The sequence below is a fragment of the Eriocheir sinensis genome, chromosome 16 (genome assembly GCF_024679095.1).
Source record: "Eriocheir sinensis breed Jianghai 21 chromosome 16, ASM2467909v1, whole genome shotgun sequence".
In the NCBI taxonomy this organism is placed as follows: Eukaryota; Metazoa; Arthropoda; class Malacostraca; order Decapoda; family Varunidae; genus Eriocheir; species Eriocheir sinensis.
In genome coordinates, this window is record NC_066524.1 from 19,972,727 (window position 1) to 19,996,023 (window position 23,297).

The 23,297-nt window shown below is 44.3% G+C and overlaps 1 protein-coding gene across 2 annotated transcripts; it reads right to left on the reverse strand.

Annotated features, from left to right (window-relative positions):
- Nucleotides 1-1,257: 1,257 nt before the first annotated feature.
- On the reverse strand, nt 1,258-19,154 carry LOC126999503 (HMG box-containing protein 1-like). Of its 2 annotated transcripts, none has more exons than XM_050862149.1 (7): nt 18,325-19,154; nt 13,276-13,414; nt 10,124-10,260; nt 8,822-9,765; nt 8,438-8,594; nt 7,563-7,868; nt 1,258-7,152 (listed from the first exon to the last, which is right to left on the reverse strand). In XM_050862149.1, the coding sequence occupies exons 2-7, from the start codon at nt 13,390-13,392 to the stop codon at nt 7,002-7,004; spliced, it is 1,812 nt and encodes a 603-aa protein (XP_050718106.1). In that variant the 5' UTR covers nt 13,393-13,414; nt 18,325-19,154; the 3' UTR covers nt 1,258-7,001. The 2 variants fall into 2 exon arrangements, with proteins under 2 accessions (XP_050718106.1, XP_050718107.1); XM_050862150.1 differs by having other exon boundaries at nt 7,563-7,856; nt 18,325-19,152.
- Between the last annotated feature and the right edge of the window lie 4,143 nt (nt 19,155-23,297).

Sequence of the window (23,297 nt, forward strand, 5' to 3'; positions counted from 1 at the left end):
CTTCATGAAGACCTAAAACTTAAAATCGTGGCATTTACACTGAAAACTGATGAACCTTCTACACCTGCCAAACTGAAAGTCAACCAACCTCTATTTAGGCCATCCTGCACCGGCTCAGTGGTGCCTCGTGCTGTGCCGGCCCCTCAGCGTGGACGAGGATGCAATGGACTCCCTCAGAAGACAGCTTGGCATCTGCAATTTTACAGTGATGCAGCATCCAAGAGTTCATCATCCTAAATCATTAAGAAAAACCATTGAGAACAGAAAAATAGACCAAATTCACTCAATATCTAACTTGAAACAATAACTGATTTACAAGAGTCATACTCAATCAATAATATCATGAATCTCCAAATTTAAGATGGGAAAAGAAAGTAGTGTACCATCTAGTACAATTGAATGAGCTAACTCCAAGCTTACCTTCTCTGTGGAGCTGTTTGATGTGGAGTTAATTCAGTGTTGTGGATAAGGATGAAGATATGTGTTGGCTGTCATCTGGTTGCCTCGTCTCAGTGACTCCTCCTCATCTGTACGACCGCCGAGAACAGCCCAAAACCTCGGACATATGAAAAAGATGAACATCAATCAATAACATCACTTAGAATTTATCTGAAGCCTTACACATTATCATTTTAAGCACAACAATAACTTTACATTTCTCATGAGGCTTACACATTATCCCAATAAGCACAACCGATACTTACTTAATTGCTGTATGACGCGGAGTTGTTGAAAAAGACGGATATATGCGTTGACTGGCATCCGGTTGCCTCGCCCTGGTGCCGCCTCCTCATCCGTCGAGGTCACCCGCCACAGCCCAAAACACAAACTAATAGAAAAAGGCTGAATTAGAATCAATGAAACAAGTAACCATTCCTCAGAAGACTTACACAGCATCATTATTATAAGACAACAATTATTTTCTCATTCTTAAACTAACAATTTGAACCACCATGTCTTACCATCATCTTCAGGGGGGTTTAATTGGACAGAGAGGACAAGAGAGGGTCCTTCCAATAGGCTTGTAGAATCCCCCTGGACACCTTATATACCTCAGCAGGAGTGGCTTACACCTGTTGTGGCAGATGTCCGACTGCCAACTGTTCCTGCAGCAGATCACACACTATCACTGCATTCCTTTTCTTCCTATACATACCTATGCCATTAAGGATTTGGATGTCTGCTTCAATACCATTTAGTTTTTCTTGTCTAGTGTTTGGAGACTTATACAATACATCAGTGGCCATCACAATACACTTCAGATTCCTTTTCTTTATTTCATTACACAAAAGACATCATATAGTAGAGTATTTTCTTTATACAAAATATCTTCCAGATTAATACCATTCAAAACAATGTCATGCATGCAACACCTATACACAACAAAAATTTACAATAATACTCCTGGTGCTATTAGCCTACATTGAGAGATACTGTACTGACACTCTAACAAAGATCGTATGCAGAGCCTCCAGGCAGGCGTACCCCAAGGCTCGGGCCAGGGCGGGCGGGGAGCGGGTGAGGCCTCGCATCCACCGACGACACGCTGGACTGGTGTTGTTGGCCTCCTAACCGTGCAGTACAGACAAGGCGTGGCTGGGGATGCACCGTGGACGTGGTCGAATCTGGCCCAAGCATGGCACCACCGATCTTCACTCCTCGGCCAGACACGGACCTCAGTAGTGCTAGGAACCGCAACATCTAACATAGGTGGGCTGTATTAGCCAGCCTCGGAAGACAGTGAAACAGTGGCTTCTTCACAAAGCTTGCCGATGATATAAAGTTGTGTTTGCTGCTGCACTTCTAAAATGCTCAGCAACTCTCATAAAATTTACCTCAGGTCACTTTCCAATCACAGAATTTGTTACATTTGAAATAAAACACCCTGGATGTACTAACCTAGCCTTAACAGTTGTGCACTTCTCAGTATACTTTCTCTGATGGCTAAAGTAGGGGGCCAAATCTACATAAATCTTTTTTTATATACATAGAAAAAATAAACATTGCACTTTTACAGATGGCCGGAGAGACGGTTCAGATGCTGGGTGTGCCGCAGTCCTGTGTGTTGCACCCTCCACACCCCCAGGAGACGGTCGCTGCCGCCAACACCTAGCTACAGGCGGCGAGGGACCATATAAACAGTATCGTGGTGCGGCATTGCTGTGAGCCATGCCAGAACAACCTGGATCGACATTGCTACACAAATTTAGGTCAAAACTGTAGAGACATAAATTTTCACAGTAACACTGAACTGAAAGGGATTTTGGGTTTTGTATGAAGGATGTCCATGTAGCAGGGTTTGCCTTCACCCTAAGCAACGCTATCCACGGTGTATTTGGCAAGGACCACCAGCAATGTGCAGCAAAGTAAATGTTCTTTAAAGTCACAGGCCTCAGGGAAAAGCGACATAGTTCTTACATATGCTCGCACTTGAAAATTATCGTTAAAGCTGGAAAAGACTACATAACTACATCTGGTGGAAAAATATTAAAAAGGCTGATCAGCTGCAACAGGAGGCCTGAGGCTCATAAAGAACATGTACATAATACAAGCACTTCTGAGTGCTAACAGTAATACTAAGAAGTAACACTGAAAACAGCATATAATGGCTATCACTTAGATCTTTATTCTTACCCTAGAGTAGTGAGATCAGACGGACCCTTGTTTTGACGGCATGTGGCCCCGGGCAGACCCTGTCCTGCCATACACTACCCGTCAACATCACAACACTAGAGCTGGGCTGGAGCTGGGGCTGAAGGTGTGGCCAAATTGAGCAGCAACAAGTGTCCATTTATATGGACAGGAGGCAGGGGTGGAGCTCTGGCGCCGGGCTGCCCTGGCTCTGTGCCGTCACTGTGTGAACACGGGGGCTGGTGCAGCCCCGGCCTGGGGACGGGATGGGTGGGGGACCCGTGGAGCGCTGGACCTCAGTTATACACCACATTCCTCCCGGAGTCCCAGGCCACATTCACACCATAATCACAATGATAAAAATATAGTCATCTCTATATTGTGTGATTGTCAACATTGGAAATCAATTTAACCACATTATAAAATGTGTTATAGATTAACAAAAACTCCATACATTATACTAAACATTTAAAGCATACCATATAGCAATGACAAATGAGGGAGAGGCGTACGGTACACATGCTGAGACACCAGTGATGGATTCCAGTACATGTAATAACAAAGCCAGATTGTTTTCCTTTAACACCATGAAGAACACCCAGACCTCTACTTCAGTTTGCCATGATAAGATACAGTACATGTATGTAGCTGACCCGACCCACTGCCGTGGATGGACCAAGACACCTTTATAATGAGATCACAAGAACTAAACTACAGATGCCTTCAGCTAGGCCAGAGCCGGGCGGTGCGGCCGGCCGGGCAGGAAGGGACAGACTGTGGTGAGGCAGTGGCCCTAGTGGTGGTACACTGTGTACAGGGGGACACACTGGTGCCTGACACCTAGCGCTACAAGGGCTGGCAGGAACACTGTCACCAACTCTTGTGATGAAACAAGACTTGACTTGTAGACTCCTCAACAAAACATACAATTGGGGAAATGCCTCTCAAGATGATTTGAATCCATAAAGGAAGTAATTTGGCTGAACCTCCTGACAGGGATGAAAGACACAAGCTGTGTGGCGAGATCACCGTAGTCTTGGCAGGATAATACAGTCATGTGCTACAGCTTGTCAGGTCAAGCTTAATATTACTATCTAGAACACTACTATTTTCTGAGCAAATTTAAACATCTTAGCCTATACCTTTAAATTTTTCAATAAAAAACATATGTACCTCTATCGCGTTACAATATGTAACATAGCACGTACCTTCGGGAAGAGACCTCTTTCATAACAACAGAGATTTACAGGCAATGTAGCTTTGGAAAACAGGGAAGATTTAGGGTAAGAGTAGAAAAATAGTTATATATTTAGAATTTAAACAAAACTTATACTTTGTTCTATACATATTATTTGTGCTCTTGAAAGACTTGGGATGCACGAGGACAGGGCGGGGCTGGTGGCCGCCGCCCTGCGTCTGGCCGCGGCACGCCACGTGTAGGAGGAAGCAAAGGCCTGGCCGTGCACACACTGCTGACAGACACACCCAGGGCTGTGTGGCCTGCTCAGACTTTATGTCTACAGTAATTTCTGCTTATGGAAATTAGGGACATAATGCCAGTGGTGAGAGAAGGCTACTGACATGTTGTGCAGGAAGGACAGACAGATGACTTCTGACAGACAGACAGAAGGATCTTAGCATTGTCAAGGCAGACAACGTGATACTTGTGCTTAGTGAGAAATGTGCTTGAAAACCACTGGAGGTCTGGAGTAATGTTTCAAAGGCCAGGAGTCATGAAGGTCACCAGAGCAGCATGAGAGGTGCTTCAGGTGGCATTGCTTCCTCTTACTAGTGCAGCACAGATGCTCCTCTACTTACAATGCTTCTTGGCTTTACAACTTTTTACTTTACACTGGTGGAGCACCAACATGTAGTCAATTGTAAGCTACATGGAGTGTTCTGAGTGTCGTGATGTTCAGCAGGACTGTATTCAACATCATTTTTAACTCATCACGGGTTTATCAGAGAGTCACCCACTGTAAGTCAAGGAGCATCTATTTATGCCAGACAAAAATTTCTCAAGAATAAAAATTAACTAACAACCTATCAGATTACTTGTATTATATGGTGTCAACTTTTTAAATTATAGAGATTTAATCAACCAGGCAATCATTAAAGAACTCTGTTACCACAAAAATGACCTTATGATGATAATCTTAGGTTACAATTACCAACTATTTGGATTGATATTGCAGAAAATAGCCAATGAGTACAAGAAACTTCAAGCCACACTGGCAGTCAATAAATATACTTTAAACATCACAGGCCCAGCAGGGAAGGTCACTGGCCAGGGCACTCGATAGATCTCTCTCAACGCTCCTAATATCACATTCAAGTAAGGCGAGTGTGTTCTAATGTATTTAGTAGTTCTTGATATGCCTGAGGGACTTCTGTAATCACTGTTCCGAGATGGAGGGTTAAAAAGAACCAATCGGAGGGGAATGGAATAGTTGAGTGCAAATTCAGAGCATGGGTGTAAGAGGCACAGAGACACATATACACACACACACAGACAGACATGCACACGCAGGTATCGAGTGTAAACATCGGACAAGCGTATTCCCTTGCCGTTTCTTGTTCCATATATTGTTTTTCTGCATGAGTCAGGTCGGCGCGGACCCAGAACGATGCCCAAGTGTATGTTTGCTGAGCTCCAGGTGAACACAGTCTTGATTCCCTCAATACCGAGAAAGTAATACTGTGGACGGCACCTCAGGGGGGGGAGGGGGGAGACATGGGGTGGGGGGGTGGTATGAGGCAGGACAACTAATGATGCCAGACGATGAGCAGCAGCAGGAGGAGGAGGAGGAGGGAGAGGAAAGTTAGGTCACATCCAGTCATGTCCTCAGCGTGCTCTCCCAACCGAGTTACGATAAAAATACTGCATCACAAATAAAATAAAAACAACGAGCGGCAGAATCATAAGTAGAATAAGTTATCTCGTAAAGGACTGCGTTTCACCCCTGGACAGTGTATAACAAAGAGATCAATCACAATACTAACAACGATAATAATAACAATAATAAAATGACTCGGAAATATGAACTAATAAAAAAAAATAAAAAAGCAGTAGAGGCAGAAGAGTTATATAGACTTACAAAATAAACTGATGAGAAAACAACTTAGTAAAACTTATGAACTAGAATATAAATATGGTGATAATACTTAGTTCCTTGATATTTTAGTTGCAGTATCACTGGTAGTAAAACACGAAAGAAAAAACAAACATATGTGATTGAAGGTAATGAAGGACGGAGGGAAAATTAAGGTGTGGTAAGGTATTAGAGAGAGAGGAGAGAGGTGGAAAATTAAGGTGTGGTAAGGTATTAGGAGAGGAGAGAAGTGGAAAATTAAGGTGTGATAAGGTATTAGGAGGAGAGAGGAGAGAGATGGAAAATTAAGGTGTGGTAAGGTATTAGAGAAAGAGGAGAGAGGTGGAAAATTAAGGTGTGATAAGGTATTAGGGAGAGAAAGAATAGAGGTGGAAAATTAAGGTGTGATAAGGTATTAGGGAGAGAAAGAATAGAGGTGGAAAATTAAGGTGTGATAAGGTATTAGGAGGAGAGAGAGGAGAGAGGTGGAAAGAAAAAATAAATATACTGAATAGGACAAAACGGAGAATAAAGCAAAACAAGGCAACAAAATGACACAACCCAGAAGCAGGAAAATGCAACAAAATAAAGAGACAGAACTTGAAGACTCTGGTGGATGAGGAGGAAGACGAGGAGGAGGACGACGAGGAGAGGAAAGGGAAGGAAAACAAGTCAGACAAAACTACCAAGATTCACAGCAGACCAGTGAATCACAAGTGGTGCTTTCCGGCCCAACAGCCATGCGAGAGAGAGACCTGGAGGGCGTTACTGAGATGAGAGTGACGACGCTTCAGCCAGGCGATGGACAGCTGAACGCCAACACTCTTGAGGCTTCCCCAAGTATGCCCAAGGAAATGTCACTGTGGGGGTGTTGCGTGGAACTTGAGGGTTGGTGAGCAAGATCGAGAGTTCTGTATATACCTGACTGAGGCATAAAAATAAACTTGTATGTATAAAGGGCAGCCACAGCAGGACTTCAACTTGGCATCTCCACCATTGGGAGAGGTTACGAGTGTGCGAAATAAAAGAAAAACTGCGACAATTGCAACGCTACGGCACGACACATGAATCCTTTTGCGCTCTGACGAGGGGACGACGTGAGGGACACACTTAACAACGCAATGCACGGCTACCAATTTTGACTGGCACGTCTTCTTCACCTTCGGACAGCTATAAATAATGCTAAAACTTCCGGTGATTCCTTCGCTAAACGGGGAAATGTATAAAAAATTCATTCATACACGCTAAAAAAAAAGTTGACCCTAGAGATGTGGTGCCTTAGCTGGTGGAGTGGGAGCGTTTCCTCTTCCAACAGTCGGGGTCGATCTTCTTCCGCTCTTCCGCCTGTGCCCGAGCCTCCGCATTGAAGGTCTCCCGGTCCTCCTCTGGCAGGGACTTCCACATCACGCCCAGGAGGACCGAAATAGCCCTGGTGAAGGAAGAAACGGAAGGGTTAGTTAAAATGAAAGCACTTGCATTTTACCCATTAAAAATAATATACCTTAGAATAGCAGGAAGAGCACTGACACAAACACCATATTAATTTTACATGACAAACCTATTTCTGATATAAAAGTTAAAGTCCTCATGAGTTCTATGCGATTTTTACTTAACTTCCCCACAAGCAAATAACCACAAGAAAACCCAACAGTCATTATATTCCACACAAACAATCTTCTAACTCACGCATGAACACACACACTGTCTATCCCATTTCCCTTTTCCTCTCGCCCTCCCTTTCTTTCTCCTCCTCTTCTCTCTCCTTCCCTCACCCTCAGAAACCTAGGACAGACACACTGGTATTCAACATCATCCTGACACACACACACACACACACACCTGTTATCTTTGCCAGGGTACTGCTGGATAAGCTTTAAGCGGTGATGCTTGGCGAAGAGCATAAATCCGTTCATGGGCCGCCGAGCTCTCACCCCAGCACCCTCCATGGACCCAGGCGGCGGCCCCCCACTGGCACCCCCTCCCCCGCCGCGAGCCCCCTCCCTGTTCTTCTTGGAGGGGGAGGCCGGCGGGGAGAGGAAGACTGTGCGGTGGGTGTGAGGGGGGAAGGTGGCGCTGGGAGGGGCGGAGTATGCCCCGGCGCCCCCTTCAAGCGGGTCGTCGTTGAAGTCAAACCTGAAATGCACACTGTTGCACTCAACATTTTATTTCCATCACTGTGAGCACGTATCATCATCAATATATATGGATTTTTACAGTCTAGGAAGCACCTCAAGGGCAGAAACATAAGACAAAAGGGATTGATTATTAGGGCGTTATGTCTTGGTGCCGCGACTGTGGGTTCACATGGCGCCTAAGACAAAAGGCAATTGCAGTCACAAAACTACTGGCATGATTAGTGATAGGAATAGTGAAGACCCAAACAACTGAAAACAGAAGGCATTTAGTCACAATAGAACTACTAGTATTGTTAGTGAAGGGAGTAGAGAAGGCCCATTGCATGCCACTCTATACAGGAAGACGATAGATTTGTTTTCAGTTAAAAGACCAAATCAGATTGCCAGTAAGCACCCAAGGGAACAGTTTAATACACCATTATTATCATTTTAAGTAGTAGTAGTAGTAGTAGTAGGAACCAATGCCCAGGAATCAATTTTTTAGTAGTAGTAGCAGTAGTAGTAGTAGTAGTAGCAGTAGTAGTAGTAGTAGTAATAGTAGTAGTAGTAGTAGTAGGAACATATGGCCATAAGTCCCACCTCTTCATGGCGTCCGTGAGGTCTGGGGTGACGACAGGTATGGGGGTCTGAGTGGTCTCGGGGTGGTAGGGCGGCAGACACACGTCCCCCTCCTGGAGCTGCTGGCATGGGAGGCTGTAGCGCTCGGTGGTCCGCTCAGGGAACACACTGCACCACCCTGGGGGACAACACATGGGAATTACAACCAAGTCTTACCATATTCTTCTTTTTCTTGTTTAACATCCTTATTTTTCATTTTGGGGTTGGACATCTTGCCATATAACCATCGGATTTTTGTTTTATTTAGTATGGATCATTGTATACATTTTTATTTCAAGTGCTAAGGAGCTAAAAGTTATGATTCACCAAGTACTTGCACATTACCAGCAACCCGGCTCTACCCACCTTTCCCGTGGACGTAGAAGGGGTGGTCGGGGGGCGTGACCACCATGATGTCCTCCTGCTGCACCACCACCGGCCTGAAGTACAGCTGGCAGTAGGACGGGGCAGAGATGTGCGGGGTTGGCCCCTCGTGGAGGATGCGCATGAGGTGGAGGCCGTGAGGGGCGTAGCGCTGCTGGTGGGTGCGCTCCAGCTGGCCGAGCTCCTCGCTCATCTTGGCCCCCGTCACCTGCCCCCCGCCCCCCAGCACAAAGTGGACCCGCACCCCTGACATGAACACAGACCACACATTGGTGGGCCACTGGTGCCCCGAGGTGGGCTGGGGGGACATGGAGGCTGGGCACGGAGAGGAACCTGGCCCTAACCTGTCTGCCAGCCCATGGCCGCCCAGTCCCTGAGGTCCCATGGGAAGGTGGGGGTGTGGGGACATGAGGTGTGGGGACGGCATGTGGGGGGAGGGCATGTGAGGGGAGGGGGCATGGGAGTAGGGGGCGTGGCACTCTGCCATTGTTACCTCATTCTCCAGCTCCTCCCGGGATGAGTTGAGGGAGGAGGTGGAGGGGTGGGAGGGGGCCGGGGAGAGTAAGGAGGAGGGCAGCCCACTCACGGCCCCAGTGGAGAGGTTGAGGGGCCCCTGGGCACCCCCAGAGAGGTCCCCGTGACCCATGGAGGCTGCCCCTGTGTTCCCTTCACTGTGGTTCCCTTCACTGAAGGGGAACCGACTGGTGATGACAGGGATGGCTGAGTGGGGGGGGTGCGGGGTGTGGGGTGTGTGGGGCGTGGGCAGGCCCGGGATCCTTAACGATGAGGAGGAGGACGAGGAGGAGGAGTTGAGGGCCCCCGTGGTCTGGTCCCGGATCTCGGCGGTGCAGCGGATCACTCCCTGGGAGGCGTTGGCCGGCAGCTGCAGCCCCTGCACCTCCAGCTGGAAGGACCAGCTGTGTGCTCTGTGCGGGGAGGTGGTGTGAGGCAACCTTGGGAGGAACACTGGCCAGACAACACAGAATAACTACACACTTCTCACTGATACTGCAACTTCAACTTCTGAACATGTAGCACTCCAGCTAATGCACACTAACTATGCCTAAGTGAAATTAAAATAAAATAAAGATTTCCCTGTATAGGAAATACAACAAATTCACCCTTTAAATGTGTGAATTATGGTGAACCAGGTTATACAAGTTAAACCCTTACAGCTTGAATAGAAAGACACCAAGGAATAAGACACTAACAGCTTATGACACTAGAGCCATGCCATCTACTTAACAGCACCCGCCCACTGCAAGCAACACCCGGGCTGCTCACCTTTTCCTGAGGGGCAGACTCTTCTGTGTGAGGGGGGACCGCGGGCTGGTGGTGTTGATGGCCGTAAATTCAGGGATCATCGCCTCGGGCTCCAGGTTCCTCTTGCTCAGGTCCAGCGGGGGAGGGACGGGGCGCAGCTGAGGGGAGGGAGGGAGGTGTGTGGTCAGCTTAATGCCAGCTTACATAAACCCCCTGTATGGCTGCAAGGACCCGGAGCACACTTGTCATTTAGCCTTTGTGTTACATAAGAACCTGATGGAGAATGTCAACCTGTTATTTAACGCTTATATAATTCTTTTGGGGTGGAAACGCAAGACTGCCCACACCATATCATCTCCATTTCCTATTACTGACATAACCTATTCATTATTACGAGCACGCCACACCCTTTTCAATGCACCAAACCCCACCACAAAGCAGTTATTCCCACCATATCATCTCCATTTCCTATTACTGCCTAACCTATTCATTATCACAAGCACACCACACCCATTTCCAACAACCAAATCCCACCACAAAGCACTTTCTTCCGCCACATCATCTGCCTGAACGCTGAACTTGCACACCACATTTTGCATCCTATGGAATTCCCCGAGGCAGCATTTAAATGGACACACACTCGGAGCTACTACCAAGAGGGAGTAACTTAGAATGATGAATGGATGTATTGTGATGCGTTCTGATATAGCTTGCATAATTCTGCTGCGGGATTTATTACATGAGTTATTGATTGTATATACTCACCAAATCTATTCTACTGTGCCTTAAAATTTTTCACACTTCTAGAATTATGAATGACTATTGTGATGTGTTCTGATATATAGCTTGCATAATTCTGCTGCGGGATTTATTACATTAGTCACTGAGTGTATATACTCACAAAATCTATTCTGTGCTTTAAAAAAATTCCACACTTCTAGAATTATGAATGGATGTATTGTGATATGTTCTGATAAAGCTTGCATAATTCTGCTGCGGGATTTATCACATTAGTCACTGATTGAATATACTCACCAAAATCTATTCTACTGTGCCTTAAAATTTTTCACACTTCTACAATCATGAATGGCTAAACTGTTGCAGGATTTATCACATTATTGGCTATAGTGTTGCAGGATCTATTACATTAGTCACTAGTTGCACACCCACTCACTACATCTTATCTTTGTGCCAAAAAAAATTTCACACATCTAGAATCATGAATGGCTAGTTGCAAGATTTATTACATTAGTCACTCATTGCACACCCGTTATATCTAACCTATCATGCCATTAAATTTTCCACACCTCTCACTCAGTCTGGCGATGACGTCATTTGCCAAGGTTAACAGACTGGCGATTCAAGGTTGAGTATAAGATAATTAGCCAGCAGTGTAATTTATGTTCCTTGCTCTATCACGCCAAAAAATCTATAGCTAAAATAAATAATGATATGATAAAGATGAAAACGTAAGCAATAATCAAGCCAAAGGACCTATAGTTAATATATATAACGATGTAAATGAAGATGAAAATGTAAGGAATATAATGCAATGTTGCTGGGTGTTTACATATACATACTCAAACATATCAAGGTCAAGGATGATTTTTACTGCGAGTGGACACTTCTGGTGATAACCAAGACGCAAATCACACCACCATAAAACAACCTTCACCAAACCACAAAAATAGCAAGTGAATCAATGACAAGAACAGCCAGATGAATGCAAATTATGACCCACCAAGGCAAGTTAAAAATACTATTAATCTTGACATGTGATAAAGGGCTGTCATATATACACTAGGCACTGTGAGCAAGTATAGGCGATAAATGAGAACGCTACTAATGGATGCCTCACTCTGCCTCGTCCCTTTGTGTACTGTGTTGATGATTGTGCAGTTCATTCATGAGTCATCCGTTGCAGCATTTCCTATTAGAGTTCAACCACTTTTGCATTACAAGCACACTCCATCCCTTGAACCCATGATATCCCACCCCAATACCAAGAAGTTTTTCCACCATATCATCTCCATTTCCTATTACTGCCCTAACCTCTCCATTATCACCAGCATGTCACACCCCATTCAATGCACCAAACCCCAACACAAAGCAGTTTTTCCAACCATATCATCTGCATTTCCTATTATTGCCCTAACCTTTCCATTATCACAAGCATGTCACACCCCATTCAATGCACCAAACCCCATCACAAAGCAGTTTTTCCAACCATATCATCTGGATTTTCTATTACTGCCTAACCTATTCTTTATTAGGAGCGTGCCACACCCCATTCAATGCACCAAACCCCATCACAAAGCAGTTTTTCCAACCATATCATCTGCATTTCCTATTACTGCCCAAACTCTATCATTATCACAAGCATGTCACACCCCTTTCAATGCACCAAACCCCATCACAAAGCAGTTTTTCCCACCATATCATCTGGATTTCCTATTACTGCCCAAACTCTATCATTATTAGGAGCGTGCCACACCCCTTTCAATGCACCAAACCCCATCACAAAGCAATTTTTCCAACCATATCATCTGCATTTCCTATTACTGCCCAAACTCTATCATTATCACAGGCACACCACACCCCTTTCCGACAACCCAATCCCACCACAAAGCACTTTTTACCACCACATCATCACTGCACCGCATCATCTGCCTGAACGCTGAACTTGCACACCACAAATTGCATCCTATGGAATTCCCCGAGGCAGCATTTAAATGGACACACACCCGGAGCTATTACCACCAAGAGGATGTGTGTGTGACAGCAAACCTTGACTTATGACCATTGACCCTGTGCTGAGAGATCTGGATTAATACATGAATGGCAGACTAACAAAGCACACACAAATTGAATCATATGGAAATCCCAGAGGCAGCATTTAAACCAAGACTCCCGGAACTACTACCGACAGCAAAAGCTACATAATACCCTGACCACTGACCCTGTGCTGAGAGATATGAGTTGATACATGACTGGTAGACTAAAACAAGTACACACACGACCTCCCGAGCTACTACCGACAGCAAAAGCTACACAAAACCTGTACTTATGACCCCATGCTAAGAGATATGAATTAATACAAGCATGACAGACTGAACAAGCCACAGTTACCACAGCAGCATCAGACCTTGACTAAGCCCTGAGTCCACCCGTACCTTCCGCTTAATGCTGAGGTCCCTGGGCTCCTCAGGGGACGGCGGGTGGGGGGCGTCAGGACACATGCCCCCCATCATGACCGGGGACATGCGCTCCTCCTTCATGTCATGGTTCATGGTGGTGGTGGTGGTGGTGGTGCTGTGGGGAGAAGGAGAATGGATGTTACTCAATGTAGGGAAGCAGGGAAGGAGTGTCCAGCCTTATCAAACTAGACAAATATATATAAAAAAGAGTATACATGGCAGATTGGGTATTAGTCAAAGTGGTACAGGGAAAGAAAAGGAGGAAAAAAAGGAGAGATGAGTGCCCAGTCTTGTCCAACTAAACACAGGCACTGAGGAATAAAACAAAGAGTAGCTACATGACAAAGATGATGAAGCAATACACAGGAAGGACAAAATAAAAAAAACACCCACTGACACACAGATAATGGGGCACAGAACAAAGATAGATAATAGACAGGAAAAGGAGTAGAAAGAAAGCACTGTCAGTCTGTCACCCTCACAAAGGCAAACAGAGAGAAAGACAGAGACAGCACTGTACCCCATCCATCATGATTTAAAGTATATAAAAAAACGCCTCTGTAGCAACCATACCCTGAACAATACCAGGAAATAGGTCTCGTTTCCACACTGGTAATTGATTCCGCTACCTGACATCAGAACAACCAAACTGCATGTGTCTCCTAAGGCCAAATTCACAGGGTGCTAAAAATGCCTTCATGCTGACAAGTGCCATTGCTTACTCAACATTCCATGGCGTGTAATACTTAACTTCGCTCTCCCAGATATAGATACAAAAAAGCCAGGCAATTTTGGGTAATCCATGGTCTGGAGTGCAGTAACCCCAGTAAATGGTGAGGTGGGCCTCTTAATAGCACGTTCCCGTGAGGATAATTGGACACAGTGGGCTGAGGAAGATTTGCAGCTTGGCGCAGTGCATGGTCATTTACACTGTTTTGCAAAGATGAGATAGGAGCGAGGGAAACTATCGCAGCTCCAGGAGAAAACGGCAGCGGGACAGTGAAATAAGGCAGGTTACTTTGGGGTCGGTCAAGGGAGGGAAAGGTAAAGGTATGGACTTGACAGGGGGAACGATGAAAGCACGGCAATTTTGGCTGCGGATAAAAGATATGTCAACAATGCAGTTAATATTCTAGCAACAATAACCTTTGTCTGGCTGAATGCATTTCCTGTCCAGTTATTCTATGAGGACAAAGAAGGAGTCATGGCATATATACATCACCTCTCATCCTATTCAATCCCAGCCTGAAAAGTGGAATTAAGTCAACAAGCACAGCGTAAGGTTAAGGGTCGCAGAGGGTACCATATCCTTCCCCATTCCAGGTTTTAATATCCCCTTGAGCTGTGTGTATAGAATGTATGTATAAATAAATAAACTAACAAACTAATGGGTGTTTTTTATAGCTGTGTGCCTCCTAAAACCATATGTAAATGATGTATTCAGCTGGTGGTATATTTGGTTTTCTTTCCATTTCTCACACCACTAATAATCCTAGCTGCAAACTGTAAACCTCCACTCCTTTTCCTCCTTCAGGTTTCTTGGAAATTCTCGAAAGAAGCTTCCTGTCACTTATCAGAAAGCATTATTTTGAAACATGTTACTGTCTTTCTGGTGCTTGGCTCACTCTGACCCCTGATGATAAAAAACATGAGGGTTTTCCTTTGTTTGCTTCATCCCACAGCCTGTTATCAGTGATATAACTACAGGAAAATCATGCTCCAGGATGTGGTGCGCTGGAAGGTGGCAGCGCCGTCCCTAAGACTTTACGGCCAAACACACCATATGGATATCTCCTTAAAAGGAAGTAGATTTACACATGAGGTCTTGTACTTGTCAGGAGCTAAAATCTTGCCTGAAATGATGCCTCCCTGCCTCACACACCCTTCCTGTAACCATTATATGCATTACAAGTGTCCTAGCAAGTCCTGATATCTAAAAGGAATATTTACATTGCATCAAATAGCAAGGAAAAAAAACTTACATAAATACAAGGCAAATCAGAGTTCACGCTATAAGGTGGTGATTCTGATATACATCCCTGAAGCACTTACTCCTCGGCAGGGCAGGTTGATTGACGGAAAAAACACCCACACAAAAAAGGAAAAATATCTACCGATTCTTTTAGTTTGTATGACTCGGTAAACTCTGTCCAGATGATGCACATTAGTTAGTTTGCTGTGAAATAAATCAGCCTTTTGATGTGCTGAATCATGGGTTTCTTTTCATCATGTAGCTAACAGCCCTCCATGGTGCCCTGTTAGTGGGGTCAACTTTTTAGCTGTCATATAGAGGATTAACAACTCTCTAACTGTCCTTTTAACCTTTCACTTTTTCTTTCCCTCTCTGTCTCTGTCGCTGTTTTTCTGTCCTTTCTATCTCTCTATTAATATATAACCATTATGTACTAACCTCAACAGCCTCCTCAAAAAAAATATATATATACAAGTGATGACGTTAACTTGACCTTTACCTGCTATCTGTTAAAATTTTAAGGTAATAAACTAACTTTAAATGCCAGTGGAATGACCCTAAATGGCCACACTTACACCCACTAACACCAAGGGGCTAATAAATACACCCATAAAACATCAATGCTGAATGATTAGGTTAATCCGCACCATTACTCACAACTTACCTATAATATGGGTTCTGAAATGCATAGAGAACCATACTTGCTTACGAGTCAGAAAAATGTGGGTTTACGGCTTATAATATGTTCTTTGGGGCCTGACTGAAGTATGGGATATAATTTAATGGTAATTCAACCTGACAAATTATTCACACACACAAAATATCATGCATGCCTTTACAAAACTATTACAAAAGTGCCGATGCTTATAAAAACAGTCTTTCCATATGGCCATTTACATTCCCTTCCTCTAAACACTGCCGACGGTAAACTATAAATATATCACGTCTCATTATGAACCTCAGTTAGGATAGATCTTCCCACTCCCTCGTATCATGCATCACTTCACAAAATTAGCTCATCGCAGGACATAGCGCACCTACAATATGGGCTCTTATATAGGTTAGTTTACTTCATACACTCATCGGACATCTTACCGCACAAGTTAAATGAGTTAGCTTTACAGTAAAGGAAAACGGAAAAAGGGAGTGCAGTATTTCTCAACCCATAGCAGAATTCCTGAAGCTAACTGTATTTTCTACACATCACGGCGAAACTAACACACACACAAATTCCACAGGCTTAGTTTTGCCATTTACGTACAACAAGAATAAAAATCGGCGAACGCACTCCGGGCACATCAGAAATAAAATGCCGTTCTATTCGCAGATATAAGGCTTTACCGTTCCCTCACACAATCGCAAGGTAAACTAACTAAACGAAACACACCTTAGAGCTGAAACGCACGGCTCGAACACTACACCGAGGTTTCAATCGCTAAAAATCACTGGGTTAGGAATCACTCGGTCAGTACAAATAATCCACCCTATACCTCGCCACTCTATAAACTGCCCTATCCCAAGCGAGGAGACACGAGTGAGCTAAATCTGTTTCTATATTAATAATCCACCAATATGTAAGTCCGCTCTGTTACCTGGCGACCAAGGGAGGAGATAGAGAGATAAATCTGTTTGTGCAATGGGTGTAAGACTGATTATGTGCCTGACTACAAGGGGAAAACATGAGCTAGGTAAATTGTCTGCTGATAGAAGACCTGAGCAATCAATGCAGAGATGATAAAGGAGGAGGAGAAGGAAGAGGAGGGACAGGGAAGAGGAGAAGGAAGAGGAGGAGGAGCTGCATTCATGAGTAAGAGAAAGGAAAACAGGAACAGCAGACAACCGATGGGAGAGTTAGGAATAAAAATTAACTCGTACGAGGAAAATATTGAATCGGGAAATGCCGGAACCTGGTTAGTTTACAAGGACAAGTAAACCCGAGGCAAACTGACCCACACACATTACTTAAACCACAAGAAATAAGGGAAAATAAACCAAAAATAACACATGAACCATTAGGAATAAAAATCAAGCTGTACGAGGAAAATATAGAATCGGGAAATGCCGGAACCTGGTTAGTTTACAATGAGAAGTAAACCCGAGGCAAACTAAACCCAGGCGGCAACCCAAACCTCAATAAATAAGGAAAAATAAACCAAAATTAAGTAAACTAACCTAAAACTTGGCAGAAAAAGCACATTTTAGATTTACTTAGTTCCCTTGGGTTGGCTTATAATGAAATGTAAACCAAAGACAAAATTAACCACAGAAATTACCTAATCCACAAAAATTATCCATAAAATAAACCAAAAATGTAAACTAACCTATGAATTTTGACGGGGGATTATAGTAAAACTTGACAGGAGGAAAACTAACTATAAAAATCAGTCAAACATCAGTCAAATAAGGAAAATAAATGTAAAATAACCATAAAATCCACAAAAATAAGAAAACTAACCTAAGAATCTTGACGGGGGATGAAGGCGAAATTTGACAAGACAAACACCATAGTAAATTTGACAATAAAAATCCATGAAAATCAGTCAAATAAGGAAAATAAACATGAAACCAAAAATTCCCCCAAAATAGGAAAACTAACCTAAGAATCTTGACGGGGACTGACGCCGAAACTTGACAAAATAGGTAAAAATCAGTCAAATGGGGAAATTAAACCTAAAACCACCCCAAAATAAATCTTGACGGGGGACGACGGCGAAACTTGACAAAATAGGTAAAAATCAGTCAAATGGGGAAATTAAACCTAAAACCACCCCAAAATACCCAAACTAACCCCAAAAAAGGTAAATAAACCTAAAACCCCAAAATTCCCCCAAAATAGGAAAACTAACCTAAGAATCTTGACGGGGGATGACGCTGAAACTTTACAAAATAGGCAAAAATCAGTCAAATGGGGAAAATAAACCTAAAATCACCTTAAAATCCCCAAAAATAGGAAAACTAACCCAAAATCTTGACTGGGGATAAAGGTGAAACTTGCCTAAAAAATCCCATTATAAATTCCATTACACTAACACACAAACACACAAACTACTTACATTTTTAAAGGAGAAGAAGGAGGAGGAGGAGGAGGAGGCCACAAATAAAGAGGAAAAATAACTAATTTCTCCACATTTTGTCCTCAGAGGAGAGACGAGGTGGAGGAGGAGGAGGACATGAGGAGGCACACCACATGACTATTTCTTGTTATTTTCCGGTTATTTTCACGTTATTTTCTGCAGTTTTGGGCTCATTTTAAGGCAGGGAGATTTAACCAAGTGTCCATGAGGGCGTGAGGGCTTAGAAGGGCGTGGAAGGGAGATAAATGAGGGAGGAAAAAGAGGAGATTCAGGGAGGAACTTGAGAGGGAGCGAGAGGGAGAGGAACTGGAGGAAAGAGAGGGAGAGAAAGAGGGAGACACTGAGGCTGGGAGAGAGAAATAAGGGAGGTAAAGGAGACACAGGGAGAGAGAATAAGGGAGAGGAAAGAGAGGGGGAGAGAAAGACACTGAGGCTGGGAGAGAAAAATAGGGAGGTAAATTACACAGGGAGAGAGAACAAGGGAGAGAAAGGGAGAATAAGCACACAGGAAGAAGAAAGATAAGAACCAGAGATAGATAAACGTAAAGGTGGAGGAAAATCAGAGGAAATAATGAGGAAAATCAGATAAAGGAGAGGAAATAATAGGGAAAATCAGTTTGGATAATGAGGACCCGAGATGAGTGTCTACCAGGTCTTAAAGGCACTCCCTCCCTCACTGGCCCTCAACGTTATTTCCAGTATTCCTCTTTTCCTCCCACTCCACAGGGGACCACAAGGCACACTGATCCTGCCAGCACGAGAGGCGAGTAAGGTTTAAGAGAGTCAGCCGCTCGCCTCATCTTTTTACTGGAGGCGCGGTGACCATGACCTCCCAGCCACCGTTGCCAAATGTACCCTTCACCGCTCATATTTTCCCCTATTTTCCCCATTTTCACCCACTTGTCCTCATCCCCACTGCCTCATTTTGCTAGATTAATCACCCCATGTGGTTGTGGAAGGGTGGAGTGGTGTGGTTGGGGTGGATAATTAATATGCAAATGAGGGCTTTGGCAGAAAAGGCAAGGCCGTTGGAGGCTACAGCAGGTGGAAGGCTCGATCCCTGGCTGCCCTTTTTTCATTATTTTACGTTATTTCCGCCGCAATACCGGGAATAACGGCGGGAACAATACCACCAGAGACTATAGCCTTAATCTGCATCCCTGACTGTCATGCTACACGCGTACATGAAGGGAAATGACGAGGTTAATGCTATGTCGCTTTAAGGCTACTTGGCTACCGCGGTCCAAGGAAGGAGGTCTTATACTCCTACCCGGTACCCAGTGCCCATTTCTGTCTTTCCTGCCTCCTCCTTTTATCTGCAGGCACGGTACATCATCCCAAATATACCGTTTGCCACGTGTAAATGCAAGGAAAGCCATGGGGTTGATACAATGTGGCTAGAAATGTCTGAGGATTGAAGGAGTTAGCTCTCGGCTATACTCCAGTGCACATATGTCTTTCTTCCCTTCTCTTCCTTCTTTTGTCTGCAGGCACGGTACAGCATCCCAAATATACCGTTTGCCACGTGTAAATGCAAGGAAAGCCATGGGGTTGATACAATATGGCTAGTAAGGGCTGAGGACGGAAGGAACTCGCTCTCGTGTATACCCCAGTTTCCATGTCTTGCTTCCCTTCTCCTTCTTCTTTTATCTGCAGGCACGGTACAGCATCACAAATATACCGTTTGCCACGTGTAAATGCAAGGAAAGCCATGGGGTTGATACAATATGGCTTGTAAGGGCTGAGGACGGAAGGAATTCGCTCTTGTGAATACCCCAGTTTCCATGTCTTTCTTCCCTTCTCCTCCTTCTTTTATCTGCAGGCACGGTACAGCATCACAAATATACCGTTTGCCACATGTAAATGCAAGTAAAGCCATGGGGTTGATACAATATGGCTAGTAAGGGCTGAAGAAGGAATAAAGGTCTCTCTCATCAATACCCGGGCTATATATCTTTTTTCCCTTCTTCGTCTTCCTCTTTTTCTTCCTCTTCTGCAGGCACGGTACATAATCCCATATATACCGTTTGCCACGTTTAATACAAGGAAAGCCATGAGGTTAACACATTATGGATAGCAAGGGCTGGTCTTAGCTCAACCCAATACCCAAACGTCCTTATCTTGTCTTTCTTCCCTTCTTCTTCCTCGTTTTTTGCCTAATATATCACATGCATGGCTCCAAACTCACCCCGCCCTCTCTGGTTATAGAGAATATATGCACAACGGTTCCATCCCTTGTCCCCAAATGTGCGTGTCTTTTCTTCTTCTTTTGGGAACTTGAATATCATAATGCTCGCAACTGGTTTGGGAAGATATCTTGGCGGCTTTCTCAAGGATTCCTGGCACGTCTACGAGTTGCAAATGTCCTCCCCAGCTCTTGAGAACTGATAAATTCGTGGTGTTCCGTAAGGGTCCAGGGCGGTGTTCTCTTGTGTTAAGTCCATTTTGACACCAAGAAGAAGAAGATGGAAGATTGAAGAGGCATGCGACCTTGTGGGGAATCTCTCTCTCTCTCTCTCTCTCTCTCTCTCTCTCTCTCTCTCTCTCTCTCTCTCTCTCTCTCTCATTATACGGCCCTCTCTCTCCTTCATGTCTTTCATCGTATTTTGCTCTCTCTCTCTCTCTCTCTCTCTCTCTCTCTCTCTCTCTCTCTCTCTCTCTCTCTCTCTCTCTCTCGTCTATATAATTTTTTCACATTTTATCTCTTTTTTTAATTCTTTTCGTTTGCTCTTTCATCATTCTTTCTACATCCCTTATTTTTCTTACCTTCCATCCCCTCTCTCTCTCTCTCTCTCTCTCTCTCTCTCTCTCTCTCTCTCTCTCTCTCTCTCTCTCTCGCTCTCTCTCTCTCTCTCTCTCTCTCTCTCTCTCTCTCTCTCTCTCTCTCTCTCTCTCTCTCCCCGTTAGGCCTGGGAAGACGTGGTAAAAATACTGATTTGCTTCTTAAAATCTGACAAGGGGTAGTTAATGCTTATTCCCCCGAGGTACCTGGACACCTGTGAGGCCGAGAGCTCCCAGGGGCTAAATCAGAAGGAGTCCCAGTCACTTAGGAGAGGATGAATGAAGAATAAGCCCGTATTTATACATATCAGCATCTCTGTTTGTCTGTTTGAAGAGCCTCTCGTAGAAGTTGCTGGGCTTTTCATGGACTGTTTTGTGATGCTGTTGATATTTTTACATGACTTCCGCATTTTGAACGGGAAAATCAACCATGAATACCCGGTTAGTCTTCTCCGTGGCCTTGGGAAAGAGTAGTAAAGGGAACTCGATACGTTTACTACATATTTACATTTATTACATATTTGACAATGCTTTCTGTGCTTTCCCAGGAGTAGTTGTATGACCCTGATGGTAGTTTGACCCTTCATGAACCCAAGAAACACACATTTGACAAGGCTTTCGTAGGAGTTGTAGGCATTTCCAGAAGTAGCTTTATGACCCTGGTGGTAGTTTGACCCTTCTTCTGTACCATGAACCCAAGAAACACACAATTTGACAAGGCTTTCGTAGGAGTTGAAGGCATTTCCAGAAGTAGCTTTATGACCCTGGTGGTAGTTTGACCCTTCTTCTGTACCATGAACCCAAGAAACACACAATTTGACAAGGCTTTCGTAGGAGTTATAGGCATTTCCAGAAGTAGCTTTATGACCCTGGTGGTAGTTTGACCCTTCTTCTGTACCATGAACCCAAGAAACACACAATTTGACAAGGCTTTCGCAGGAGTTATAGGCATTTCCAGAAGTAGCTTTATGACCCTGATGGTAGTTTGACATTTCTTCTGTAGTTATGATCCTTAGAAACACACACTTGACAAGCCTTTCGCAGGAGTTATAGGCATTTCCAGAAGTAGCTTTATGACCCTGGTGGTAGTTTGACCCTCCTTCTGTAGCCCCATGAAGCTAAACACGCATGAGAACCCGATTAATCTCCTCTTTTGGGCTTTGAGAATAGTTGGCGTGAGGGATGGAGATGGAAGCGTGCGACAATAGCAATCATGATTCTCTCTCTCTCTCTCTCTCTCTCTCTCTCTCTCTCTCTCTCTCTCTCTCTCTCTCTCTCTCGTTTCTCTGAAGTTGGTCAGCTGGCTACACAACATTGGTCTGCGGTTTCCTGTTTAGCCTGTCCGTGTGACCTTGTCTGTCTGTCTCTATGGTGAACGGGATGTTGTTATGACGATGAATGGTGGTTATGATGATGATGATGATGGTGATGACGATGGTGATAATAGTGTGTGCGTGTCTGTGCATCTCTCTCTCTCTCTCTCTCTCTCTCTCTCTCTCTCTCTCTCTCTCTCTCTCTCTCTCTCTCTCGTTTAGTACAGAAAAATGATGTAAAAATATAGAAAAAATGAATAATAGGAAGAAAATGAAGAATAACAACACAAAAACACGAGAGAGAGAGAGAGAGAGAGAGAGAGAGAGAGAGAGAGAGAGAGAGAGAGAGAAATGCCGCGTATTTTAGCATTTCCAGGAAGAAGCTGAGTGCGCAGGAGATAGAGAGAGTGAGAGAGTGAGTGAGCGAGTGCGTGAGTGAGTTATGACAGTGTGAGTCATGGAGAGGCAGAAGTAGAGTGACAGAGTGACTCATGATGCCATATAAAGGACAATTAAGAGTGACACACACACACACACACACACACACACACACACACATATACGCCTTTTCTCAATCTCTATCTCTTCTGTTTTGACAATTTCTTCTCTCCCAATCGGCTTTTCTCTCTCTCTCTCTCTCTCTCTCTCTCTCTCTCTCTCTCTCTCTCTCTCTCTCTCTCTCACACACACACACACACACACACACACATATACGCCTTTTCTCAATCTCTATCTCTTCTGTTTTGACCATTTCTTCTCTCCCTATCGGCTTTTCTCTCTCTCTCTCTCTCTCTCTCTCTCTCTCTCTCTCTCTCTCTCTCTCACACACACACACACACACGCATGCTCATATACGCA

What these genes read in the sequence shown, in the direction of transcription:
- LOC126999503 (XM_050862149.1), bottom strand. Translation starts at nt 13,392, where the DNA reads ATGAACCATGACATGAAGGAGGAGCGCATGTCCCCGGTCATGATGGGG. An exon ending in ACCTCAGCATTAAGCGGAAG is followed by an intron (nt 10,261 to 13,275) that starts GTACGGGTGGAC and finishes CCCTCCCCTCAG; the next exon opens with CTGCGCCCCGTCCCTCCCCC. An exon ending in CTTCTACGTCCACGGGAAAG is followed by an intron (nt 8,595 to 8,821) that starts GTGGGTAGAGCC and finishes GTTGTCCCCCAG; the next exon opens with GGTGGTGCAGTGTGTTCCCT.